The 25,541-nt window shown below is 41.1% G+C and overlaps 2 protein-coding genes across 2 annotated transcripts; both read left to right on the forward strand.

Moving 5' to 3' along the window:
* The first annotated feature begins 9,560 nt into the window (after positions 1–9,560).
* On the forward strand, positions 9,561–11,455 carry LOC100685511 (late cornified envelope protein 1A). The gene is made up of 3 exons (XM_038560623.1): positions 9,561–9,580; positions 9,841–9,904; positions 10,801–11,455. The coding sequence occupies exons 2-3, from the start codon at positions 9,893–9,895 to the stop codon at positions 11,140–11,142; spliced, it is 354 nt and encodes a 117-aa protein (XP_038416551.1). The 5' UTR covers positions 9,561–9,580; positions 9,841–9,892; the 3' UTR covers positions 11,143–11,455.
* Positions 11,456–23,967: 12,512 nt separating this feature from the next.
* LCE6A (late cornified envelope 6A) lies at positions 23,968–25,120 on the forward strand. Its single transcript, XM_038562419.1, is given in 3 exon segments — positions 23,968–24,145; positions 24,569–24,818; positions 24,956–25,120. Coding segments are annotated over 2 exon segments (405 nt in total). The 5' UTR covers positions 23,968–24,145; positions 24,569–24,578.
* Positions 25,121–25,541: the final 421 nt, after the last annotated feature.

Here is a 25,541-nt window from a genome sequence, read left to right on the forward strand (position 1 = left end):
GAAATGGGTAAGTGTCTACCTATCTGCAGTTTTGTGAGACACCCAGGATGAGGGAAGGAAAACAATGGTGGCTCAGATATTCTACAAGAGTTTTCAAAAAAGGTGTTTACCTTGGAGACATCATGGTATCCTCAGGCATGATTTCAGGTGCAATTCTCAAAGTGAGAGAAGATTGGGTCATTTTGGGATGTGAATCCAGGGCCTAGGAATACATTTTAAAAGCTCCAGAATTGGATAAGCACCAAAAGTTTAATAATCTCTAGGCCATGGTATTGGTATAAGAGGTGGTTTTCAAAGAACATCAGAGTACCAGGCTCTGGTCTACCTGAGAAGGAGTGTTTAGCAAACCAGCTAGGAAATCACCATGGCCCTTTCTGTTCTAATGAAGTGTCTAAAATAAGGAACTATTTAGGGTGTGGTTTTAACAGGATATTGTTTCTGTAAAACAAAAATCTATGTCGGTTAGTCCATGTATGTATATATTTGAAATGAAGGAGAGAGAGAAAGAAATGGAGTTGGGGAGGGGAGGGGTAGAGAGAATATTAAGCAGGAGCTGGAGCTACACCCAGCATGGAGCTGATGCAGGGCTCCATCTCACAACTCTAAAATCATGACATGAATTGAAATATAAAATCAGAGGCTTAATCAACTGAGCCACCCAGGTGCCCCTATTTCAGTTCTAGTCTAGTCTCTATGGATAATTTGAGTATTTGGGTGACATAAATTAAAAAAAACATTTTTAAAAAAGATTTTATTAATTTATTTATATGAGAGAGGGAGAAAGCACAGGAGCACAGGAGAGAGGGAGGGGAAGAAGGAGAAGTAGACATCCTGCTGAGCAGGGAGCCTGACCTGGAGCTGGATCCCAGGACCTTCAGATCATGACATGAGCTGAAGTCAGATGTTTAACGGATTGAGCCATCCAGGTGACTCCTAAAATCTATTTTTCTTTTTTGTTAACAGTTTTTGGTCTCAAATCTCTAATTGGTAAACCAGATGATGATTCCTTCCTACTTTGAGTACTATGAGAGTGGTTAGTTGGGTATTAGAAGTGACAAAAAATCAGGGATTTGTTTTCTCTGACTAATCCTAAAGAGGTTAGTTAAATATAAAGAGTAAAATGATGCTGAGAACAGAAAGGGGCAGGAGGGCTCTATGTCCTCCTGTGTGTCTGACTCACTGTGTGACTCTCAGCTCCTGACCCTTCCAGCTGAGATATCCTGCCAGTAAAACCATTAGCAGAGCCAGCCCCCTCCCAAGTACCCTGCCCCCAAGTTCCCCCCCCAAGTGTCCCCCAAAGTGCCCCCAGTTTCTTCCTGCTGCAGTGTCAGCTCTGGGGGGGGTGGTGGCTGCTGTAGCTCCACCACAGGTGATGCGGGTCCCATTGCCACAAACACCAGAGCTCAGGCTTCTGCAGCCAGCCCTCTTCAGGGGGCTCAGGCTGGTGTGGAGGGGGCAGCAGTCAATTGTCTAGAGGCTGCTGCAGAAGTTGACCCTGAGACAAGAAGAGAAGACTTGCAAGCAACAAACCACTGAGAACATCATCTTTTTCCTCCTAGGCCTGCCTCAGAGTCTGAGAGGTCTCAGAGAACACTCTGAACATGCAAAGACAATATGGCCTCCCCGGGGTCTAGAAACCAGCCTTCTCCTGCATCCCTGTGCACTGGCCTTAGACTCTATGCCTATGTCAAAGCCCCAAGTAACTCCATGTCTTATCTTCTTACACAGTGCTGTCTGACTGATACAAAACAATAAACCAGGAATCTGCTCAGCATCTTATTCTGGAAGGACCATTTCCTTCTTGGTTTGCCATTGTATTCCTCTTCCTCATCTTCTACAGGCAGTGGCCTTGGAATCTCAGGGGCCAGAGGGGTACTCCTTCCTAAAATGTGAATGAATGGAGGTGTAGCATGAAAGACAAATGCTCCCCAATCTGCTACTGAATCATCTGGGCCCTGGAGCAAATTGTTGTGAATAAGTCTTTGGTGTCTTTTTGTAAACATAAATGTTGAGTTTCTGGTCACTTTCAGGGCCCCAACTCCACCCTCCATGTTTTCCTTCCTCTGTATCCTCATTCTGCTGCTTTTGAGCTACCCACCAAATATCCTTCCTCCTCCACCATACACATACACACACACACACACACACACACACAAAGAAAAAAATTGAATTATAAAACAAAAGAAGCTGAGTGAAGTAAGTCAGTCGGTGAAGGACAAACATTATATGTTCTCATTCATTTGGGGAATATAAATAATAGTGAAAGGGAATATAAGGGAAGGGAGAAGAAATGTGTGGGAAATATCAGAAAGGGAGTCAGAACGTAAAGACTGCTAACTCTGGGAAACGAATTAGGGGTGGTGGAAGGGGAGAAGGGCGGGGGGTGGGAGTGAATGGGTGACGGGCACCGGGGGTTATTCTGTATGTTAGTAAATTGAACACCAATAAAAAATAAATTAAAAAAAATAAAACAAAAGAAGAAAAAATAGACATATTTTGAAAATACACGTTCCCTACTCACTACTTCTGTAATCCATTTAGGTACAGACACATTTGGGAGTAAAAATTGGTGTTGTACTCACCCTCCAGCAACTCTGCCTCCATTAAATCCTCTATGCCTTTTTCCTCCAAGCACATTCCCTGTGCCACATTTATGAACTTGTCACTTTACTTCTGAGAAGCAGGAACTCTCTACAGAATAATGCACATGCTTCTTAAGTCCTACATTTAAGAGCTAAAAGACAGTGTTTCCAACTAACTTTCTAAGGTTTGCTCTTCATATAAGAAACCTTATACTCCTGACACACTGAACAATTCACTCTTATGTAGAGATAACTCAGACTTGTACATTTTGATGACTTTTTATCTGTAGAAGTAGTTTACTATCTGTAGCTCAGTATCCAGATAATTTTACATTGTCAATAAAGGGTAACTCCTAATGTTATTGTTAAAGTATTGGCACTGCTGTTACTGTTACTACTACCACTATCACCATCACTACTACTGCTGCCATCACTATTCTTAGCAGCATTATTTCCTTCATCTGGAGTCCAATTCCATTTCTGCCACCTGAACATTTTGCAACTCTATCCCCCCTGCAAGGCCCTACCCCAAATATCCTCCTGTAAAGTCTTCTTGGGTCAGCTAAGCATTTCCTCATGCAGGTGCAGGATAAATAGTCTGACTATAACCATCAGATTGAGCAAGTGTAGCTTATAGGATGCTATAAAAATAGAGCTTTTTAGTACTATGCTACTGTCTTTAAAATTTTATTCATTGGGGTGATCTTTTAATTCCTAAAGACCTGAAAAGGCCTACTGACTTTACAGTTCTTACCAAGTAAAGAAAAGCAATTTAATTTGTCATTTTGAAGCACAAACCCAGTTTCAGTTCAGAAATTAGAATATCCAAGGGCCCCTGGGTGGCTCAGCTGTTGAGTGTCTGCCTTCTGCTCAGGGCGTGATCCCGGAGTCCCGGGATTGAGTCCCACATCAGGCTTCCTGCATGGAGCCTGCTTCTCCCTCTGCCTGTGTCTCTGCCTCTCTTTCTGTGTCTCATAAATAAATAAATACAATATTTTTAAAAAGAAATTAGAATATCCAGTGTGAGAAAGAATATAAATGCCAGACTGGATGTAATGACACATTTGTTAGTCCTTGGACTTGCTGACCACAGCAGAGAAAGGGAGACTGATCCTCCCCATTTCCTGTCTGACATTTGTTGTTTCCTCTAGTCTTCCAAAAGCACTGCTGACCACTGCATGGCCACTGAGGTAAAGGGCACAGTCTCACATGGGGGTGCAGTTTTCTCCTGATATTGGATGTAACTAGTTAGCAGATTCAAGTCTCTGACTTCTCCTCTCCTGGGCATTTTAGTGTCTTCCCTTTATCTAGGATGTGAGTGATGCCTCTCCTGTAGTAGATCTCACCAAGGGCACACTTAGTTCCAGAATATTCTCTTAGACAAGGGATGAAGTGGCTGACTAGTTGTTCTTTCCACTGTGTTGGATGTTTGGTCACAGAAAGCTGTAGTACATCATTTAACCCACACCTGCAGAGGAAACTGCTTAGGTGACACAGCTGGTCTCATTTCCTCACCATTTTCTGTGCAAGACTTGGGTCCTGCTTTCTATCCCCCAAGTAAGGGAGACATCTAGCTGGTTCCTCCCTGAGGAAGAATTAAGAGAACAGGGTCCTGAGGTCCTAATCCTAGGAAATTCCTTATTCCTTTTGTCTCCCAGTACTCAGATTATCTTCCCCACCCATCACAGGTCCCAGACAAAGTACTTAAGCTCTCTGCCTGTGACTTTCACACAATTAAACCCAAACCTTGAGATTGGTGCAAATCAGATAACTGCATATAATAGAATTCATACAAGGATTTAAAATTGATAAAGCAGGTGCCAATCAAAAAATAAAAGATGGTTGTTCAATATCCAGAGCTAGGGGATTTGCTTAATTGAGAAGAAAATATAAATCCTCATTTAGCATCATATGCCAAGATGAGTTCCATGGGACTAGTTAAATATTTGGGGGGAAAATTAAGTAATAAAGGGAAAAGTATCTATAGCCAAATGTTTATTTTATTTCAGGGTAGAAAAAAATATTCTTGGGATAAACACAATTAAAGAAATTATAAAGAAAAGTATATATAAATACATACATATGAAATAAGATATTTTTGTAAGACAAACAAAATACGAAAGCAATTTTTTGAAATTTTAACATATGTGGAGTATGAGGAACTAATATTATATATGTATGTATAAAATTTTACTTGTATATAATTTTTTAAATAAAATATTTGTTACAGATAATGCTAAATATAACAGCATAATGAACAATGTGTATATATCCTCCAATAAAATTAAAAAATAAAACATAAAGATAACCAAGGGCAGCCTGGGTGGCTCAGCGGTTTAGTGCCTGCCTTCGGCCTAGGGCGTGATCCTAGAGACCTGGAATCGAGTCCCATGTTGGGCTCTCTGCTTGGGAGCCCTCTGCCTTGCCTGTGTCTCTACCTCTCTTTCTCTCTGTGTCTCTCATGAATAAATAAATAAAGTCTTAAAAAAAAGAAAACTAAAATCATCCTCTTGTATATCTCTTCTACCCAGAGATGCTCACTATTCTGTGTTTTTAATTCTTCCTTCCTGTATTTATTTATCTTTAACTTATAATTTATTTATAATTAAGTTTAAAAAGTATAACTTTCACTTAAATATAATTTATTTGTGTTTAACTAAACTATACTTTATTTATAGTTTATTTTAGGCATTGATTAAAACATATTCTTTACTTTCTAAATGTGAAAACATATCCCATATCTTTGTTACACATCTATATCGATATAGCTGACTCTATCAAATTTCATTTATTTTCCCTATTATATAATATTCTAATGTAACAGTACTCACACTTCACTTATGCATTCACCTGAAGTTGGGTATTTACCTGGCTTCTGGTTTGTGCTCTGTAAATAATCCTATTTTTTGAACATTCTCACACATGCTTGTTTTTTTTTTTTTTTTTTTTTGTATTCAGTGTGTATAATTAGGAGTGGAATTGGTGGGTTTTCAGCCTGAATAGATATTACCAAATTGCTCTTTGAGGTCGTGCAGATGCATATTCTCATCAGAGGTTATGGGAATTTCTGTCTTTCCACACTGGTGCCAATAATAAATACTGCTGATTTTAGATTCTTGCTAATTTGATGGATGTAGAATTGTGTACCATTGTGGCTTTTTCTTGCTTATCTCTGATTCCTCTCAAATTTGGAAAGTTTTTTCATAATTACTGGTTATTTATTTTTTCCCTCCTGGGAATCAACCTTTGTGTCTTGCTCATTTTTTTCTTTTCTTTCTTCTTATTGGTTTGTAAGGTTCTTTACATACTAATTTGTTGTCAATTTTATGTGTTGCACATATCTTCTTATAATCTGTATTTTAGATTTTCACTCTTTCTGACATTATTTAATAAAATAAGACTTGAGTTTTGTATAACCAAATATTATTTTTTTCTGTTTATATTGTATTTGTCTCTGACATGCACTTGTTTGTATTATTTAGGAAACCCTTTCCAAAAGTTTATAAAATTATTCTATAAAATAATTTTTGAATTTTTTCAAAAATGTTTAATGTTTTTTTTCCACCTTAGGTCTTCCATTTATGGAATCTGACTTTTGCATATATGGTGTGAGGAGCATGAAATTAATTTATTGCCCAGATGGATAAACAGTTGGCACAGCACCATTTTTTGAATTGCTTATCTTTACCTCACAATTCTGTAATCCTGCCTGTGACATGGTTCAAGTATTATTATATGTGTAAGTTAATTTTTAGTTACAACACCCTGTGATATCATTCTTTCACCAATAGCCCACAGTCTGCATTTCAACTGCTTTGTATTGCTTGTTATTTTGTGAAGCAAGTTCTCATGTTTTGTTCTCCTTCATGGGTATCTTGTCTATTCTTGGCCTTTTGATGTTTTATGTTAGTCATAGAATCGGTTCATGAAGTTTCTTTAAAATCCGTGTGGTCATTTTATTGGAATTACAAGGAATCCATAGATTGAGTTGGAGAGACTGACATCTTTAAGACAATGTCACCTTTAATTCATGGCATCTCTTTCCATTTGCTGTGGCAGCTTTAATGTCTTTCAATAGAGTTTTCCAATTTTCCCTACCTACACATCTTTTGAACATCTGTTCTTAGATATATCATGTTTTTGTTGTTATTATAGTTTTACTTTTAAATTATATTTCTTATTGTCATGGTATAATGTATGTGTTCTATAATATAACAGCTTCAGTTAAGAAATACTTTTCATGAATAAGTATAGAACCACAAAATAATTTCAATCACTATATATTTCTTTGCATGCTCATATTACAATCTATTATAGGTATTGAGGTTTTTCCAAATTCTCATATTATAAATATAATAGTTAACATCCTTGAGTATTGAGATATTCACATTTTTGTAATAATATCCACATTTTGTGATAATATTCACATTTTTTGTGATAATAAAAGCCCTAAAATTGAAATTGCCTGGCCAAAATGTATGTACATTCTATGTTTTGATCATCTGCCTTCGACCCACATCAGGCTCCTTGCAGGGAGCCTGCTTCTCCCTCAGCCTATGTTTCTGCTTCTCTCTCTCACTGTCTGTCATGAATAAATAAATAAATAAATAAATAAATAAATAAATAAATAAATCTTTTAAGAAATATTATCTGAATGAATGGACCAATAATTTGCCCTTAAGAAAGGTAAAAGATAACCCCTAACACCTATTTACATTCTATCCACATCACCTTTTTCCTCTCACATCTACAATCAGTTTATAAAACTTTTAAATCTTTGCCTATTTGATATGAATGCATGTATTTGATAGGAAAAATGTCTTTTTCCCTAGTTTTTCCCAATATTTATGGGTCATATATAAATGTAGCATTTTGTATTGCCTATTTATCACTTTGGTCTGTTATTTACATTGAGATTTTCTCCTTATTTATTTGTAAAACATAGTTGTGTATCAACTATTTTAATCTATTCACAGAAATGTGTTGTAATTTTATTCTCAAGTTGTCATTTCCCTTTTAAATCTGTTTACATGTTGCTCTTTTCCAAATAAAACTATTCATGTTTTATTTGGAAGTGGATAAACATCAGATTTTCCTTTTATATCATGGTTTTAAGGGTCACCAGGCATAAGAAATAATCAACTACCTTTACTACTTTAAGATTATTGTTTAATAATGTGTATTACAAAAAGAATTAGATGGGTGAAAAAATAATTCATGAGTGTACTGGGTGCTGGTTCAGGAGCATACAAGTAAAATAAGGCAGTATGAAGCTCAAGGTGATTCTAGAAGAATTGAACACTTTTAATAATTTATTAAGCAGCTACTGGATTATAGATAGTCAAAATAAATTAGAAAATAAATGGTCACAGTTATTTCTATAATTTCTAATGTGAAACATAATGCATTACTTTAAATTTATCTTCTATTTCCACCATAGATCTCACACTCAATCCCTGATAAGAGAAGACCTAAATGTCAATCATCTGCTTAATAAATTTTTCTCTTATTAAATTGAATATCAGTCATTGACATCACATAGTCAAGGAAAATAGACAAGTCCTTATGAAGTTCCAAACAAACTGTCAACTTCTCACCCAGATCTTAATCAGATTGATGGATGATTTGGGTATCACATCACTAGAGGCGTGGGCTATATGAACCCTCAATTACCTTAAGAATCAGTACTCAGCTCCTGAGTAAGACTTAACTATGTGAGCCAGGGAACTGACATCCTGACTGCTCCCTTATATGTAAGCCTTTTAACAATGTGAGCAGGAAGACAAGAGTCACTTCTAAGGCAACATAGAGCCAGACTTCTGCAGGGTGAGGTATTCACATGTGCCTGCATGTTCCAGCATGTTCCAGGTCTTATGCTGATGGCCTAAGTCATATGGAAAAACTATCTGCAAACTCTGAAGTCTTATGCAAATGTTGGCTTTGCACTTGACAAAAAAAGAAAAAATAAATTGATCACCACAGCATGCATATAGAAGGTGATTAAGGAAAATGATGATAATGTTTTTTGGTGTGCATAAAATGTGCAAAGCAAAGTTCTATGAGCTTCATGTGTTTTATCTCATTTAATACTTCTAGAAAACTCATGAAATAGAGGTTATTAAAGTCACCGTTTCGTAGATGAGGAGACTGGGACATAGAGGTTAAAAGATTTGCCCTAAGTTATATAAATAGCATCAGAGCTGGAATTTATACCCCAGATGTCTGACTCCAGAGCCCCAAACCCAACTCCTAAATTTTTCCAAGCTCGAGTTGATTTGAAGAGGTAAAGTGATTTTTAGGGATGCTTGGGTGGCTCAGTGGTTGAGCACCTGCCTTTGGCTCAGGGCATGATCCCGCGGTCCCGAATTGAGTCCCACATTGGCTCCCTATATGAAGGTGGTTCTCCTTCTGCTTATGTCTCTGCTTCTCTCTCTGTGTCTCTCATAAATAAATAAATAAATAAATAAATAAATAAATAAATAAATAAAATCTTTAAAAAAGGAAACATATACAGACATAGACACGTGTGTATGCATGCACACGTATACTCACTCCCAATGGCAAAGTGACTGAAACGCATATGAGAAATCTTGGAAGCATCTGTTTTCATTGTTCAATCCAAGAGCCTAGAGCTAATGAATTAACACTGCAGGAGGGAGAAGGGGAAGGTTTGGGGGACCAAGCTCCAGGAGAGAGTGTGAGAGGCAGAAATCACTAAGGATAATAAGGTGACAGATGATGGTAGGAATTTACCCCCTGCCCCATTTCTAAGCAGTCTTAATCCTTGCTGGGAACAGCAGCCCTGGGCCCCATGGAAGAGGCAGGGAGATGCCAGTCACCACCTGTCATAAGACCATGTGGGTGGTGGGAGGCGGTGTCCTTATGCCCAGGTCCTGTCTCACAGGCTGGGGGCAGAGCCCAAGGCCAGGATAAAAGGGCTTTGGGTCAGAGCACCTCCATGCACTCTTCTTTCGAGGTGCTGATAACCTTGTACACCGGTAAGTGTCCCCCAGGACCAACAGTAGCACCTTCCACAGAGGGAGCTCAGATGACAGCAGGGGGCAAGCAGGACAGAGCCTTGGGAGCAGAGGAGATGGAGAGGAACAGAAAGACCAGAAATTCTGATGAAAGGGAATGAGCTATGAGACGAGAGACAGGAGACAGCAGGATGATTTGTGTATTGTCCTCTAAATAAAATCAATTCTGGTCTTTTAAAGTTACTCAGGTTTTTGGTAACTTAAACAATTCTTCCTTTCAGAAGGAAGAGGTTACTTTGGAGAAATCAACTGTGTCCCTTCCCCAAAGCTTCTATGGGAGTCACAGTGAGTCTCAAATAGTGGGACAGAGGAAGCATAAACCCAGACATGCATAGATAGGTCTTATCCCCAGCAGGTGTCACTAGCAGTTCAGAAGAGGTGTCTGGGCCTCTGCACCAGAAGACCCAAAGTTGCATAGTGAATAGTGAATAGAAATTCACGGTGCAAATGTGTGGAAAAGAAAAGAGGCTGTAGAGGGTACCTAGCATGACCCAGCTTGCCACAGTCAGGTCTGGCTTCACTTCTACCTTTATAGGATGATTTGGGTAACCTGTTTATATATATGTGTATATATGTGTATATATATATATATATGTAATATATATATATACATGCCAAGGGTCATCATATGAACTGGTTAACCCAAATACATATATGTATGTATATATTATATGTAATTATGTGAGATGGTTACATATTATTTATATGATATTATATACAGTATATGATATATGAATATGTATCTATTGAAAAGCTAGCTGCAAAGTTCCTCCAAAAGGGAAATCTTATTTCTTGCTTAGTAAACAGCACTGTCACTAACCTGACTTCTAGAGGGGGACATGTTCAGAATTTGGAATGGCGCAGAGCATGGACTCAAGTCACACTTTATGAATGCACATTTTGCCTCCTCTATTTGAAGGATACTGACTTTGGATAACTTTGTTGATACGGCTGTCCTCTGTGTCTTGCTTTGTTCAGAGAAGGTCACCATATCTGTTTTATGAAAAACTCCTAAGGTTCAAATGAGATAATGTGAAAGCAATTGACACGTTATTTTAGAGATAGTTTTCCTATAATTTATCTTGAATAGGCTATAAAAATGTAGGGAAAATAAATGATGGTTAAACAACAAAGGAGACTTGTGTATCCTGGATCTGACTCACTGTGTGACTCTCCCTCAGGTCCTGACCCTGCCCACTGAGATGTCCTGCCAGCAGAACCAGCAGCAGTGCCAGCCCCCTCCCAAGTGCCCCACCCCCAAGTGCCCCCCCAAGTGTCCCCCAAAGTGCCCCCCAGTCTCTTCCTGCTGCAGTGTCAGCTCTGGGGGCTGCTGTGGCTCCAGCTCTGGGGGTGGCGGCTGCTGTGGCTCCAGCTCCGGGGGTGGAGGCTGCTGCCTGAGCCACCACAGGCGACACAGGTCCCACCGCCACAGACACCAGAGCTCAGGCTGCTGCAGCCAGCCCTCAGGGGGCTCGGGCTGCTGTGGAGGGGGCAGCAGTCAGTCGTCTGGAGGCTGCTGCTGAAGTGGACTCTGAGCCAAGAAGAAGATACTTGGGGATAGCCAGTGGCCAAACCCTTCCTCTTGGTCCTGCTCCTCCTGGGCCTGCCCAAGGGATTAAGTTGTCTCAGTGAAGGTTCTGAGCTCTGGGCTGGCGGGTTCCTCTGCTCTGGGATTCAGAAGGCTAATCCTCTCCCATATTCCCCCTGCTGACCTCTGACACCAGTTGTTATCTGGCCTGGGATCCCCAAACCACAGACTCTCCCAGCTACTCTCCTTGCTGTCTGCTCCTAAAGTGAAACAATAAAACAAGAAATCGGCTCACCATCCTGTTCCAACTTGTTCCTAGCCTACTTGTGTCCCAGTATTTTCTTCCGTTGCTATCCATTCTCTTGCTTCCTGGAGTTCTTGGAAATCAAATGTGTGCTAGTCATATGGTTGGTGATGGGACAAGGTGAGAGAAAATGGCTATGCCATGACTTCTCAGACAAATCCTATGTAGCTCTGCTGGAACTTGGACTTTCCCTGGGGTCCAGCCAAGTCACCAGGGCAATGCATATTCCATCCCTTCATTGGTCTCCTCCTCTTTCTCCTTTGTGACACTGTCACAACTCACCCTCAAATTTCTCCTTCAGCTAAAAAATTTGTTTAGAAAATTATTCGTGAATTTTCTACAAATAGCCCAGGAATCTTGGTTAATTCTAACTAAAAACATCCATATAGCATAAAACAAAGATTGTAAAAATTAAAAATCAGGCATTTTTCGGCATTCCAAAAAAGGAATCAGGGAATTAAAAAAAAAAAATCAGTCACTTCTTCCTTTTCTCTACCTGAGCCCTAAGGTTAGTTTCTCTGGTCAAATATTTCATCTTTATGTCTTATTAAAAAAAATCTTGATTTTTTTAATCAAAAATTTTTCCTATGCTGTACTTTTCATCCTTGTGTTTTATTTACTCTATAAATATGTTTGTACCTCTTAATCCCCTTTTCCTATTTTGCTTATCTCTCACTGCCCTCCTCTCTAGCAACCATTAGTTTGTTCTCTGTATTTATGAGTCTATTTCTGTTTTTATTTGTTTTTTAGATTCTACACATTACTGAAATCATAAGGTATTCATCTTTCTCTGTCTCTTATTTCACATAGCATAACAGATCCATCCATTTTTTCGCAGATGGCAAGATTTCTTTTTTTTTTTAAGATTGATTTTTTTATTCATGACGGACACGGAGAGATTGAGAGGCAGAGACACAGGCAGAGGGAGAAGCAAGCTCCACACAGGGAGCCCGACACGGAACTCAATCCTGGCTCTCCAGGAACACACTCAGGGCTGAAGGCGGCGCTAAACGGCTGGGCCACCGGGGCTGCCCAGATTTCTTTTTTTTAAAGATGTATTTATTTGAGAGAGAGGGTGGGAGGGGCAAAGGGAGAGGGAGCAAGAGAATCTCAAGCAGACTCCACGCTGAGTGTGGAGCCTGACATGGGGTTCAATTTCATGACCCTGAGATCATGAATTGAGCCAAAATCAAAAGTTGGATACTTCACTGATAGAGTCACTGAGGCACTGCAAGTTTTCATTTTTTAATACATACCTTGATAGTCTTTCTATGAACTGAATAAACAGCCAAAAGCCTAAATTTATATTTTAATTCATGTAAAAACACAACTGTCTGGTGGAACAGACAGTAGAAACCCATCATGACTGCTGTGATTAATATGACCTCTAGATGCTCCTATGTCTTTAGTTAGTCATTCAAGATTCAAAGTCCCATGAAGAGTCATCCATATTGCTGATCCTCAGCATGTCTGCTCCTTGGCTATTCAGGAAGCTAGAAGTCTGTATATTCCCTTGGTGTCAGTAACAGGAGAGCTCAAACATTACATGTATTGGGGCTCCCTTCCAGAAAGTCAACTATCATACCAACAAGTATGGAATTGGTTGTTGGCCAAAGTGACACAGGACCATTAGGTTTTCTTTTCTTTTTTTAAAGATTTTATTTATTTATTCATGAGAGATACACACACAGAGAAAGAGGCAGAGACACAGGCAGAGGGAGAAGCAGGCTCCATGCAGGGAGCCCAACGTGGGACTTGATCCCGGGTCTCCAGGATCACACCCTGGGCTGAAGGCAGCGCTAAACCGCTGAGCCACCTGGGCTGCTCACCATTAGGTTTTCTAAGGAGGAATTCTCAGACAAGAGGATCTTATATCTCCAAGAATGTGCTATTGTAGTTGGGATCAGGTCAAGGTTTTGCTCTTCTCTCTGACACCGGATGCCTTCTTAGGCCCAGTGCTATAAATACCTACTTCAGACTAATTTCCATGAAAGCAGAGGTTGTGCTTTCCCACAAAGGCATGAAGATTTTCTCACATATTTTCTTGTCAGAATTTTATATTTTTAGTCCCTCAGTTAGGTTTTGATCTGAGTTCTTTCCTAACTGTTGTAGGTAGGGGACAACTTCATTCTTTAAATGTGGATATACAGCTTTCCCAGAACTATTTGTTGAAAAGATTATTGTTTCCTCAGGGAAATAAATATCTTGACACATTGTCTAGAACCTACTGACCAAATATTGATGGGTTTATTTCTGAACTCTCAATTCTCTTTATTGATCAGATCCAATTAAGTCGAGGCCCCATTACAGGGTTAGTTTCTGAGGGAGTCTGAAGTTGTTCTGAATGCAGGTGGGCTCTACTTAGCCCTCACTTTCCTTGGTTCTCTCTGGTAAACTAGCTGACAGGTGCTCTGGTTCAGTATATCATTGTCATGAATCAGCAGCCTCTTATTAGTTGCTTGCCAATAATATTTCCCTTATTTTCTAGAGTGTTTTTAGGTCTGAACTTCTGCAAACTCTGTTCTGAATAAAGACAGTTCCTTTGATGAGAACCTCAGAGTCCTCTCCTCTTTTGGCCTGTCCCTTCCTCTCATCACAATCTTGAGCCATTGCTCTGGAGCTGGGGGTGGGGACAGTTGTCTGGTTCTCTTGGAGTGACTACCTTGCTGTATAAGCAGGCTGTTCACTGGGCTGACCACTTCTAATCTTCTTATTTTTTTTTATTTGAGTTCAATTTGCCAACATATAGCATAACACCAGTGCTCATCCCATCATGCCCCCCTCAGTGCCATCACCCAGTCACCCCATCCCCCTGCCCACCACCCTTCCTCTCCCCTTGTTGGATTCCCAGAGTTAGGTGTCTCTCATGTTCTGTCTCCCTTTCTGATATTTCCCAGTCATTTTATCTCCTTTTCCCCTTTATTCCCTTTCACTACATTTTATATTCCCTGAATGAATGAGACCATATAATGTTTGTCCTTTTCTGATTGACTTACTTCATTCAGCATAAGACTCTCCAATTCCATCCACATTGAAGCAAATGGTGGGGATTTGTCGGTTCTAATGGTGAGTAATATTCCATTGTATACATAGACCACATCTTCTTTATCCATTCATCTTTCGATGGGCACCGAGGCTCCTTCCACAGTTTGGCTATTGTGGACATTGCTGCTAGAAACATCGGGGTGCAGGTGTTCCGGAGTTTCATTGCATCTGTATCTTTGAGGTAAATCCCCAAGAGTGAAATTGCTGGGTCGTAGGGTAGATCTATTTTTAACTCTTTGAGGAGCCTCCACACAGTTTTCCAGAGTGGCTGCACCAGTTCACATTCCCACCAACAGTGCAAGAGGGTTCCCCCTTTCTCCACATCCTCTCCAACATTTACTTTTCACCATTCTCACTGGTGTGAGGTGGTATCTCATTGTGATTTTGATTTGTATTTCCCTGAGGCAAGTGATGCACAGCATTTTCTCATGTGTTTGTTGGCCATGTCTATGTCTTCCTCTGTGAAATTTCTGTTCATGTCTTGTGCCCATTTCTTGATTGGATTGCTAGTTTCTTGGCTGTTGAGTTTAATAAATTCTTTATAAAAATTGGATACTATCCCTTTACCTGATATGGCATTTGCAAATATCTTCTCCCATTCTGTAGGTTGTCTTCTAGTTTTGTTGACTGTTTATTTGCTGTGCAAAAGCTTTTTATCTTGAGTAAGTTCCAATAATTCATTTTTGCTTTTGTTTCCCTTGCCTTCATAGATGTACCTTGCAAGAAGTTACTGTGGCCAAGTTCAAAAAGGGTGTTGCCTCTGTCTCCTCTAGGATTTTGATGGAATCTTGTCTCACATTTAGATCTTTCATCTATTTTTAGTTTATCTTTGTGTATGGTGCAAGAGAGTGGTCTAGTTTCATTCTTTTGCGTGTGGATGTCCAATTTTCCCAGCACCAATTATTGAAGAGACTGTCATTTTTCCAGTGGATATTCTTTCCTGCTTTGTCAAATATTAGTTGACCATAGAGTTCGGGGCCCATTTCTGGGTTCTCTGTTCTATTCCATTGATCTATGTGTCTGTTTTTGTGCCAGTACCACACTGTCTTGATGATCACAGCTTTGTAGTACAACCTGAAATCTGGCATTGTGATGCCCCCAGCTGTGGTTTTTCTTTTTTAATATTCCCCTGGCTATTTGGGGTCTCTTCTGATCCCACACAAATCTTAAGATGATTTGTTCCAACTCTCTGAAGAAAGTCCATGGTATTTTGATAGGGATTGCATTAAATGTATAAATTGCCCTGGGTAACATTGACATTTTCACAATATTAATTCTGCCAATCCATGAGCATGGAATATTTTTCCATCTCTTTGTGTCTTCCTCCATTTATTTCAAAAGTGTTCTGTAGTTTTTAGGGTATAGATCCTTTACCTCTTTGGTTAGGTTTATTCCCAGGTATCTTATGCTTTTGAATCCAATTGAAAATGGGATAGACTCCTTAATTTCTGTTTCTTCAGTCTCATTGCTACAAAAATGCCACTGATTTCTGGGCATTGATTTTGTATCCTGCCACACTGCCAAATTGCTGTATGAGTTCTAGCAATCTTGGGGTGGAGTCTTTTGGGTTTTCTATGTACAGTATCATGTCATCTGCAAAGAGGGAGAATTTGACTTCTTCTTTGCCAATTTGAATGCCTTTTATTTCTTTTTGTTGCCTGACTGCTGAGGCTAGGACTTCTAGTACTATGTTGAATAGCAGTGGTGAGAGTAGACATCCCTGTCATGTTCCTGATCTTAGGGGAAAGGCTCCCAGTGCTTCCCCATTGAGAATGTTACTGTGGGCTTTTCGTAGATGGCTTTTAAGATGCTGAGGAATGTTCCCTCTATCCCTACACTCTGAAGAGTTTTGATCAGGAATGGATGCTGTATTTTGTCAACTGCTTTCTCTGCATATATTGAGAGGATTCTATGGTTCTTGTTTTTACTCTTGTTGACATGATCTATCACGTTGTTTGCTTTATGAGTGTTGAACCAGTCTATCACCCTGGGGATAAATCCCACTTGATCATGGTGAATAATCTTCTTCATGTACTGTTGGATCCTATTGGCTAGTATCTTGTTGAGAATTTTTGCATCTGTGTTCATCGGGGATATTGGTCTATAATTGTCCTTCTTGGTGGGGTCTTTGTCTGGTTTTGGAATTAAGGTGATGCTGGCCTCATAGAAAGAGTTTGGAAGTATTCTATCCCCTTCTATCTTTCCAAACAGATTTAGTAGAATAGGCATGGTTTCTTCTTTCAACGTTCGATAGAATTCCCCTGGGAAGCCATCTGGCCCTGGACTTTTGTGTTTTGGGAGGTTTTTGAAGAGTGCTTCAATTTCTTCCCTGGTTAGTGCCTTTTCAGGTTTTCTATTTCTTCCTGTTACAGTTTTGGTATTTTGTGGTTTTCCAGAAATGTGTCCATTTCTTCTAGATTGCCAAATTTATTAGCATTTAGCTGCTCACAATATGCTTTTAAAGTCGTTTGTATTTCCTTGGTGTTGGTAGTGATCTCTCCTTTTTCATTCGTGATTTTACTAATTTGAGTCTTATTTCTTTTTAATAAGGCTGGCTAATGGTTTATCTATCTTATTAATTCTTTCAAAGAACCAACTCCTGGTTTTGTTGATCTGTTCTACAGTTCTTCTGGTCTCTATTTCATTGAGTTCTGCTCAGATCTTTATTAACTCTCTCCTTCTGTTTGGTGTAGGTTTTATTTGCTGTTTTTCTCCAGTTCCTTTAGGTGCAAGGTTACCTTGTGTATTTGAGTATATTCCAGTTTTTTGAGGAATACTTGTATTGCTATGTATTTCCATCTCAGGACTGCTTTTGCTGTATCCCAAAGATTTTGAATGGTTTGTATCTTCACTCTCATTAGTTTCCATGAATCTTTTTAATTCTTCCTTAATTTCCTGGTTGACCCTTTCATCTTTTAACAGGATGGTCTTTAACCTCAAAGTGTTTGAGTTTCTTCCAAATTTCTTCTTGTGATTGAGGTCTAGTTTCAAAGCATTATGGTCTGAAAATATGCAGGAGAATCCCTATCTTTTGGTATTGGTTGAGACCTGATTTGTGACCCAGTATGTGGTCTATTCTGGAGAAAGTTCCATGTGCACTTGAGAAGAATGTGTATTCAGTTGCGTTTGGATGTAAAGTTCTGTAAATATCTGTGAAATCCATCTGGTCCAGTGTATCATTTAAAGCTCTTATTTCTTTGGAGATGTTGTGCTTAGAATATCTGTCATTTGCAGAAAGTGCTGTGTTGATGTCTCCCTGTATAAGTGTATTATTATCTAAGTATGTCTTAACTTCGGTTATTAATTGATTGATATACTTGGCAGCTCCCACATTCAGGGCATAAATATTCATGGTTGTTAGGTCCTCTTGTTGGATAGATCCTTTAAGTATGATATAGTGTCCATCTTCATCTCTTACCACAGTCTTTGGGATAAACTTTAATTTATCTGACATGAGGATAAGTACCCCTGCTTTCTTTTGAGGACCATTTGAATGGTAAATGGTTCTCCAACCTTTTATTTTCAGGCTCTAGGTGTACTTACATCTAAAATGAGTCTCTTGTAGACAGCATATAGATGGGTCTTGCTCTTTTATCCAGTCTGAAACCCTGAGTCTTTTGACGGGATCATTAAGCTCATTCATGTTCAGAGTTACTATTGAAAGATATGAATTTAGTGTCATCATGATACCTATTCAGGTTCTGTTCTTGTGGATTATTTCTTTGGGTGTCTTCTTTCTTTTATACAGTCCCCTTTAATATTTCTTGCATAGCTGGTTTGGTGGTCACATAATCTTTCAGTTTCTGCCTATCTTGGAAGCTCTTTATCTCTCCTTCTATTCTGAATGAGAGCTTTGCTGGATAAAGTATTCTTGGCTGCATGCTCTTCTCATTTAGGACCTTTTCTGGCCTGCCAGGTTTCTGTGGAGAGGTCTGCTGTTAATCTAATATTTCCCCCCATATAAGTTAGGGATCTCTTTTCTCTTGCTGCTTTAAGGATTTTCTCTTTCTCTTTGGAATTTGCAAGTTTCACTATTAAATGTCAAGGTATTGAACGTTTTTTATTGATTTTGGGGGGGGGGGATCTCTCTATCTCCCAGTCCTGAATGCCTGTTTCACTCATCAAATTAGGGAAGTTCTCAGCTATGATTTGTCAAATACATTTTCTGGTCCTCTATTCCTTTCAGTGCCCTCTGGAACCCCAATTAAATGTAGATTTTTCCTTCTGAGGCTGTCATTTATTTCCTTGAAGCTTTCCTCAAGGCCTTGTAATTGTTTTTCTCTTTTTTCCTCAGCATCCTTCCTTGCCATCAACTTGTCTTCAATGTCACTCACTCTTTCTTCTGCCCTATTTACCCTCGTCGTTAGGACCTCCAGTTTGGACTGCATCTCATTTAATTAAATTTTAATTTTGGCTTGATTAGATCTAAATTCTGCAGTCATGAAGTCTCTTGATCCTTTATGCTTTTTTCCAGAGCTACCAGTAGTTTTATAATTGTGCTTCTGAGTTGGCTTTCTGACATCAAATTGTAATGCAAATTCTGTAATTCTGTGGCAGAGAGAACTGTTTTTGATTCTTTCTTTTGTGGTGAGTTCTTCTTTCTAGTCATTTTGCTCAGTGCAGAGTGGCTAAAAATGACTTGTACTGGAAAAAGGAAGAAAAGAAAAGAGAGAAAAAAGAAAAAAACAAAAACAAAAACCCTAAAACAAACAAACAAAAAAACCAAGGAGCGGTATCCTCTGTTTCTATATGCTGTAAATCCCTCGACTTCCCCTGGAGCTTTCCATCACTGCTCGGCCAAGAACTTGCTCTTTCCATGTCCTTCCAGCTGGTCTTCTGGAGGAGGGGCCTGCATTGCTGATTCTCACATGTGTGCATCTGGGGGAGCTGCTCCCCCCCCCTGCCAAGTGTGCAGCTCAGTGGGAGCTGTTTATCTTGTGAAGCCCCTGCTCCCTGGTAGCCCTGCTTTGTCCCAGGTACAAGGTGACACACGGAGGAACAACAACAGTGGCAGTGGCCAGCTCTCCAGCCCTGGAGTCAGCTCCTACAGTAACTACCGCAGTTTCCCAGTCTGCGCTGGCCGGGATGCTCCAGGGGCAGGCGGTGCCAATCTGCACAGCTCGGGGGCCTTGGCGGCAGGAGCGTCCTCGCTGTCCTGTGCCCTCCCTGCCTCCACCTGTCCTGGCGGGAGCACCGAATCCTGGGCTGTGTCTCTGGGCGCCTTGAGATCCCAGGCCTGTGCCACTGGAATCTCGCTCCTGGGGGCATGCAGCCCCCTCCCCGCAGAGCCCCCGCCTGCGCCGCTGCCTGAGCTGCTCCTGGGGCCCCGCTGGGTGGCACTCCAGCCCTTTAGGGAGCTCGGCCCGTGGTGTGTGTTCACTCCCCCCCGGGGTGCACTTCCTCTGGTAGGGACTCCGGGAACCTGGGGGCCCCACTGCCCCTCCTGGGGTCCTGCCCGAGTTCCCTGCTCAGCGCCTTTCCTTGGTGAAGAATCCGGTGCAGATTTTTAAAGTTCCTGCTTCTCCGGGACTGGGCTTTCCTGTACTGGAGGCTCTTGTTGCCCGGCTTTAGTCCGGCTCCTCCAGGGGCCTCCCTCCCCCACTTGATTCTTATTTATTTATTTATTTATTTATTTATTTATTTATTTATCTGTCTTTCTACCTTGTTAGAAGTGCAAACTCTTCTCTCTCTAGCGTCCCAGCTGTTCTCTCTTTAAATCTCAGGCTGAATTTGTAGGTTTTCAGGATGATTTGAAAGTTATCCAGGTAAGTTGGTAGGGACAGGTGACTTGAGGACCCTACTCTTCCGCCATCTTGCCCCGCCCCCGCGCCCCCCCCCCCCCAGTCTTCTTAAATTGCCTCTCCATCATGGATTTTCTATCCTACAAGTGAGCTGGGGCAAAGGTGATTAGGATCCCAGTATTCTAGGCTCCTTGTTCCCAAGGTAGAATCTTTGCCTGCCTTTCCAGTGGGAGCTGGGTGGAAGAAGGGAGCTTCCATGTCTTGGCCTCATTGTCTTAGGGTATAGCCTCTGCAATGTAGAGCTGGAGATGTAAAGCAAAATGTTGGCTTTACTGAAACTTAGTAGATTTCCTTGAATAAAAAATTCTTCATTTGTGGGGCACCTGGGTAGCTCAGTCAGTTAAATGTCCGACTCTTGATTTCAGCTCAGGTCATGATGTCAGGATTGTGAGATCAAGCCCTGCATGTTCTGAGCATGGAGTCTGCTTGGGATTCTCTCTCTCACTCTCCTTCTGCTCCTCCCTCTGCTTGTGCACTTGCTCTCTCTCTCAAAAAGAAAAAAAGTTTCTTTATTTGCTAGGTGTATGTGCTTAGGATAATTTATAGGGACTATAAATGTTTTTCTTTTCAAATAATTGTCAACAGTTATGGTTGTTTTGCTGAGGAGAGTGTCCAAGTAGCTCTTCATATTGTCATTCTGTAAGTCATCTTATAATGTCTTTGGTTCAGTTTGGTTTAGATTTTCTTTGAGACTTAAAGATTCTTCATCCCCAAATTTCATACATCTTAAATTAATTGACTCAGGATACAACATATGGAAAGCATTCTGTAAATTGTTTTTGTAAATATTGGTGACAGGGATTTTTGAATACCTAATAACTGATATGTGTAATGAACTACTGCACACACTGAAAAAGGATAGGACATATATGAGACATCGCCTCATGCTTGAAATGTTTATAATCTTACTTTAAAATGTGCACAATAATAAATTACATGTAAGACAAGCAGTAAAACCTCCAAAAGATTTTCTTGTTCAGGCATTGTCAGGGAACCCATTACAGAGGACATAGATAGGATTTAGATTGGTCCTTGGAAGATTTTTCAAAGGCAAAGAGAAGAGGGGAAGGATGTTATCAAAAGAAGAACCAGCACAAAGAAAGAAAAAGACAGACATCCAGAAACAAAGAAAGAATGGAGGGAAGGAAGGAAGGAAGGAAGGAAGGAAGGAAGGAAGGAAGGAAGACATCTGTTGCTCAGAGAAACAGTCACATATTAGGACTAGGAATGAGAAGGGGTGGATAATTCTCAGGAATGGACTCCGGTCCCCAGACTAGGATGAGATGCTAATAATAGCAAGAGCAACAGCATTCAAAATATTATCACTCTGATTTGGTACATTTAACCTGGCTAGTTCCATTTTCAACCCACAACCAGAATTTACCTGCCTCTGTTTGCTTATCTTTCACTTACTGTCTTGTGTTATCTATTAATGTATAATGTGTCTGCATTATCTCTAGAGTGAAAGCTCTAAAGAATGAGGTGGGGCTCTTACTGTACCCAGGACACAGTAAGTGCTTAGCAAATATCCAATTATAGAATCATGCCCGTAGACACCTGAGCCAGAGAAAAATGGAGTGGCACTGTAGGGAGGCACATGTCTGGGGTCCTGAACTGGAAATCACTGAACTTGGAGGTCTAGTAAGAGGGTGGACCACTCAGGGTCCTCAAGTAGGCCCACTTCAGGGAATAGGCAATGCTAAATTCTGCTCTCCTGCACAGAAAGTGTTAATTCCGGTCAGTCAATGCCCAAAACCATGATGAACTTTGTTATGCTGAAAATGACTAGGATCTGAAACTTTAGGGGGCAGGAATTATGAGGAGTGGTCTGGGGGAACTGGAGAGAAAGCAGGGATCTTCACCCAGAGAAGACCCTTCAGGAAGAGCCCTTAGCCCTTGGGTAGGGGCAGTGAGGGTTAGGCAGTTGTTTGTTAGTTAACCTCAAGGAAATGCATTTGAGATGCATGAGGTATCAGAGCATGGGCTTATGTGGTATGAATCCAAGTGGGGAAAAGGAATCCCTGGTATAAGACCCTCTCAGGACTTAGTGTCTGTGACACCTTTCTGAGGAACAGTTAGGACTCCTTCTGATGCCTGACAAGGAGAAAAGGAGAGGAGGAGGAGAGAGAAGTGGGAGAAGGAAGTAAGGGGAAAAGGGCTTGGATCTCTGAGGCTCCATAACTCAGGCGCTTTTTCCTGAGGATCCTGTTCTAACAGGCTGAGAAAGACTTCATACCATCTCCCACCTTCTATTTCACTTAAACGGACTCCTCCCTTCAACCAAGCTACATGTCAAAGCCTACTTCCCCCGGGGACCTTCCCAGATGAAGCAGGTAGGCCCTGAGAGTCTTGTCCTGCTGGGTTTGCTCCAGCAGCTGCTCCTCTGGCCTTGTCTCACCCTCTATCCTGATTAGTTCCTTATCTGTCCCCCCCACACCCCAACTTTGCCTACCTTTGTCCTATGTATGACTTCAAGTCTTTAAGGACAGCCCCTATAATCAGAATATCCCTGTAATTACTCATCTATTTAACTTACTCACTTGTTTCCTGAGTCCCTACTGTGTGTTAGGCACCAAGAACACAGAGGTAGGCAAGACATTGTCCCTACCATCAGGAGTTTAACAGACCTTTTCACTCTGCTGGCATGTAGGCTGTGGTTCTGAGACAGATGCCTCTAGAAGTGAGGGACTATATTCCAATGAGAGTTTTCCCACCCTAAGCACAGCCCACATGTGCTGATATCAATTTTCATAAAAGATAAATGAACATTTTTCACTCTGTGGAAAGCTTTTCCTTAGATTTTCTCAATAATTACATAAACAATTCCCCTTTACATTAACAGGTAGCAGGGTTTACGAATGTTTTATTCTCCACACTTCTTAGCCTGCTCTGTAAGGTGCAGTCTGCCCACCAATTTCTCTGTACTATTTATGAAAGGGTGTTCCCAGAAGACTTTAGGTATGGATGGTAAATGCAAGAGGCTGGGATTTGAGCCACAAAACAAAAATGAGTCAGGTTTTTTTTTTCTTATTTTTTATTCTCACAAAATGAGAAATCTATTTTAATGGCACAAAGATTATTCCATTCTACAAATATTAATGAGTATCTTCTTTATGTTAGGGACTGTATCAGGTCCTAGGAATTTAGAAGTGATAAAGACAAGGTCCTATCATGAAGGAACTGTGTAATAAAGGTGATAAGACAAATATGTAGGTCACCTTGGTCACGAGCAGCTAGAAAGGCTGTGAGAGGTGCCTCTGACATTCGGAGGAGGGAGGACTTGGATGTGGCCTGATGGACCAAGCAAATTACCATGGAGGTGGTGGCCTTAAGCTGAGTGATAGAAGGCATGGATGAAGGGTGGTAGTGTGCAAGAAGGGTCTTCATTAGAGTTGGGTAGCATTGAACTTGGTCTTTCCCTACCAAACCTAGAGAGACCTCCACAGTAATCATATCCCTTTCAGGTCCCCAGAGATATCATCTAGACTTCGCCAGTGCACACACCCCATTCAGGCCACTCTGAAGGCCACAGCCTCTGGTCGCTCATTCACACAGGATTCCCTTTGGCTCACATCCTGTTGCATGACCCTGAGGAATTCAGCCCTGGGGATTGTGAAACATCAGTATAAATAGTCCACTCACAGCTGCCCTCCAATAATGTGTAGCTTGAAGGCTTCACTGGCGGATGTATAAAAGGCCTCCAGAGTCCTGGAATGATTTGTCCACACATCCTCCTCTAGGGTGAGGCTACCTCTGGGTAGGGAGACACTTGTATATCCCTCACTCTGATGCTGCCAAGACCAGCCTGATCTCTCCTCTTGCCTCTGTCCCAGGAGTAGACAAGCCAGGTAAGAGAGCTATGTGGCAGGGAGAAGGGAAGGGAGGTGGTCCCCACAAAAGATCTCAAATGATTTAAAATGGGAGAAAGCCAGAGGGCTGAAGAAACAGAGAAGATACACCCAGACTTAGGAATCTGGGGGCAAAGTAAGACTGAGTGAAGAAAGAGCAGAGATTTGTTTCTCCTTTACACTTGACCATGGTGGATCCTGGTCTGGGAAAGTAGGCAGCTGTATTTTGTTTAAGAAGAGGAGTAAGTTATTAGCTGGGTTGTTGGTGAGTGGGTCTCCTGTTACCTACTCAGGTCCATTTCTGTCCCTTCTAGGATGGATTTTGCAGATTGTAAATGCCAGCTTTATCTTGACAGCTCTAGCCCAGAGAGAAAGAAACATATCGAAGGCCCTGACTTAATTGAATGCTCTTTTTCCTTCCAGCTTCCCACTGATGTCACAGCAGAAGCAGCAATCCTGGGAGCCCCCTAGTGCTCCCAAATACTCACCTTCCCAGTGCCCAAACATCTCCCTGGCTGCCTGTGACCTCTGTTCACGAGGGCGTGATTCTGGTTCCCTAAAACCCGGGGGTAAGAGCCCTGGCCACTCTCAGAGGGCTCACTGCAAGAAGCCCCGCTGCCTCAGTGGTGGCACAGTCTACCACATCAAGGAGAAGGAGTGCTGAGGGGACCAGGTACAGCTGCTCTCTCCCGTCCAGGTTTCTGCACTCAGGTGGCTGGGAAGCTCAGGCTCTCCCCCTCTAGCTTGGGCTGGGAAATACTTCCTGGCCCCCATAAGCTGCACCCCTGCTTCTGTCTTGTTCCCCTTCAGCTCAACAACACTGTGCAGCCAGAGCTGTGGCTGCTACAAACCCTGAGGTCCCCGGAGAGACTGAGGTCTCCACAGGTGGATACTGCCCCTCTTTCCTCCCAAGATGCTGACAGGTGGTGTTTCAGAGACACACAGTTTGAGATTTCTGTCTCAGCATCCTCATAGCCATCAACCTATGTCATGGTGTAATCCTCACACTGAAAGATTTTGTGTGACAAACATGTTGAGTACCTACTGTGTACTGTGCTCTGTGTTCCCAGATGTAATAGGAGGTTTATCTCTGTTCTAGAAAAGCTTACAGTCTAGTGGGAGAATCAATGTACATTGTAGATTGAAATATGCAGACTAATAAATGTAATTCTAAGGTGACTGACATACTTTTTTCCCTCACTTTTTGTGAACTCAAAGGGGGAAAGAGTACAAAAGTTAGGACAGGAGAGAGAGACTCATCCTGATGGTTTAGATCAAAAGTGGTTTCATTAGAAGGAGAGATCTGAAGCAGAGAGCAGGCCTCCAAGGTAGGTAACATTTCAACAAGGCTTTTAAAGACAAGCTGACTCTGGTGTTGGGGATGGAACAAAGATGA

The sequence above is a fragment of the Canis lupus genome, chromosome 17, assembly GCF_011100685.1.
Source record: "Canis lupus familiaris isolate Mischka breed German Shepherd chromosome 17, alternate assembly UU_Cfam_GSD_1.0, whole genome shotgun sequence".
In the NCBI taxonomy this organism is placed as follows: Eukaryota; Metazoa; Chordata; class Mammalia; order Carnivora; family Canidae; genus Canis; species Canis lupus.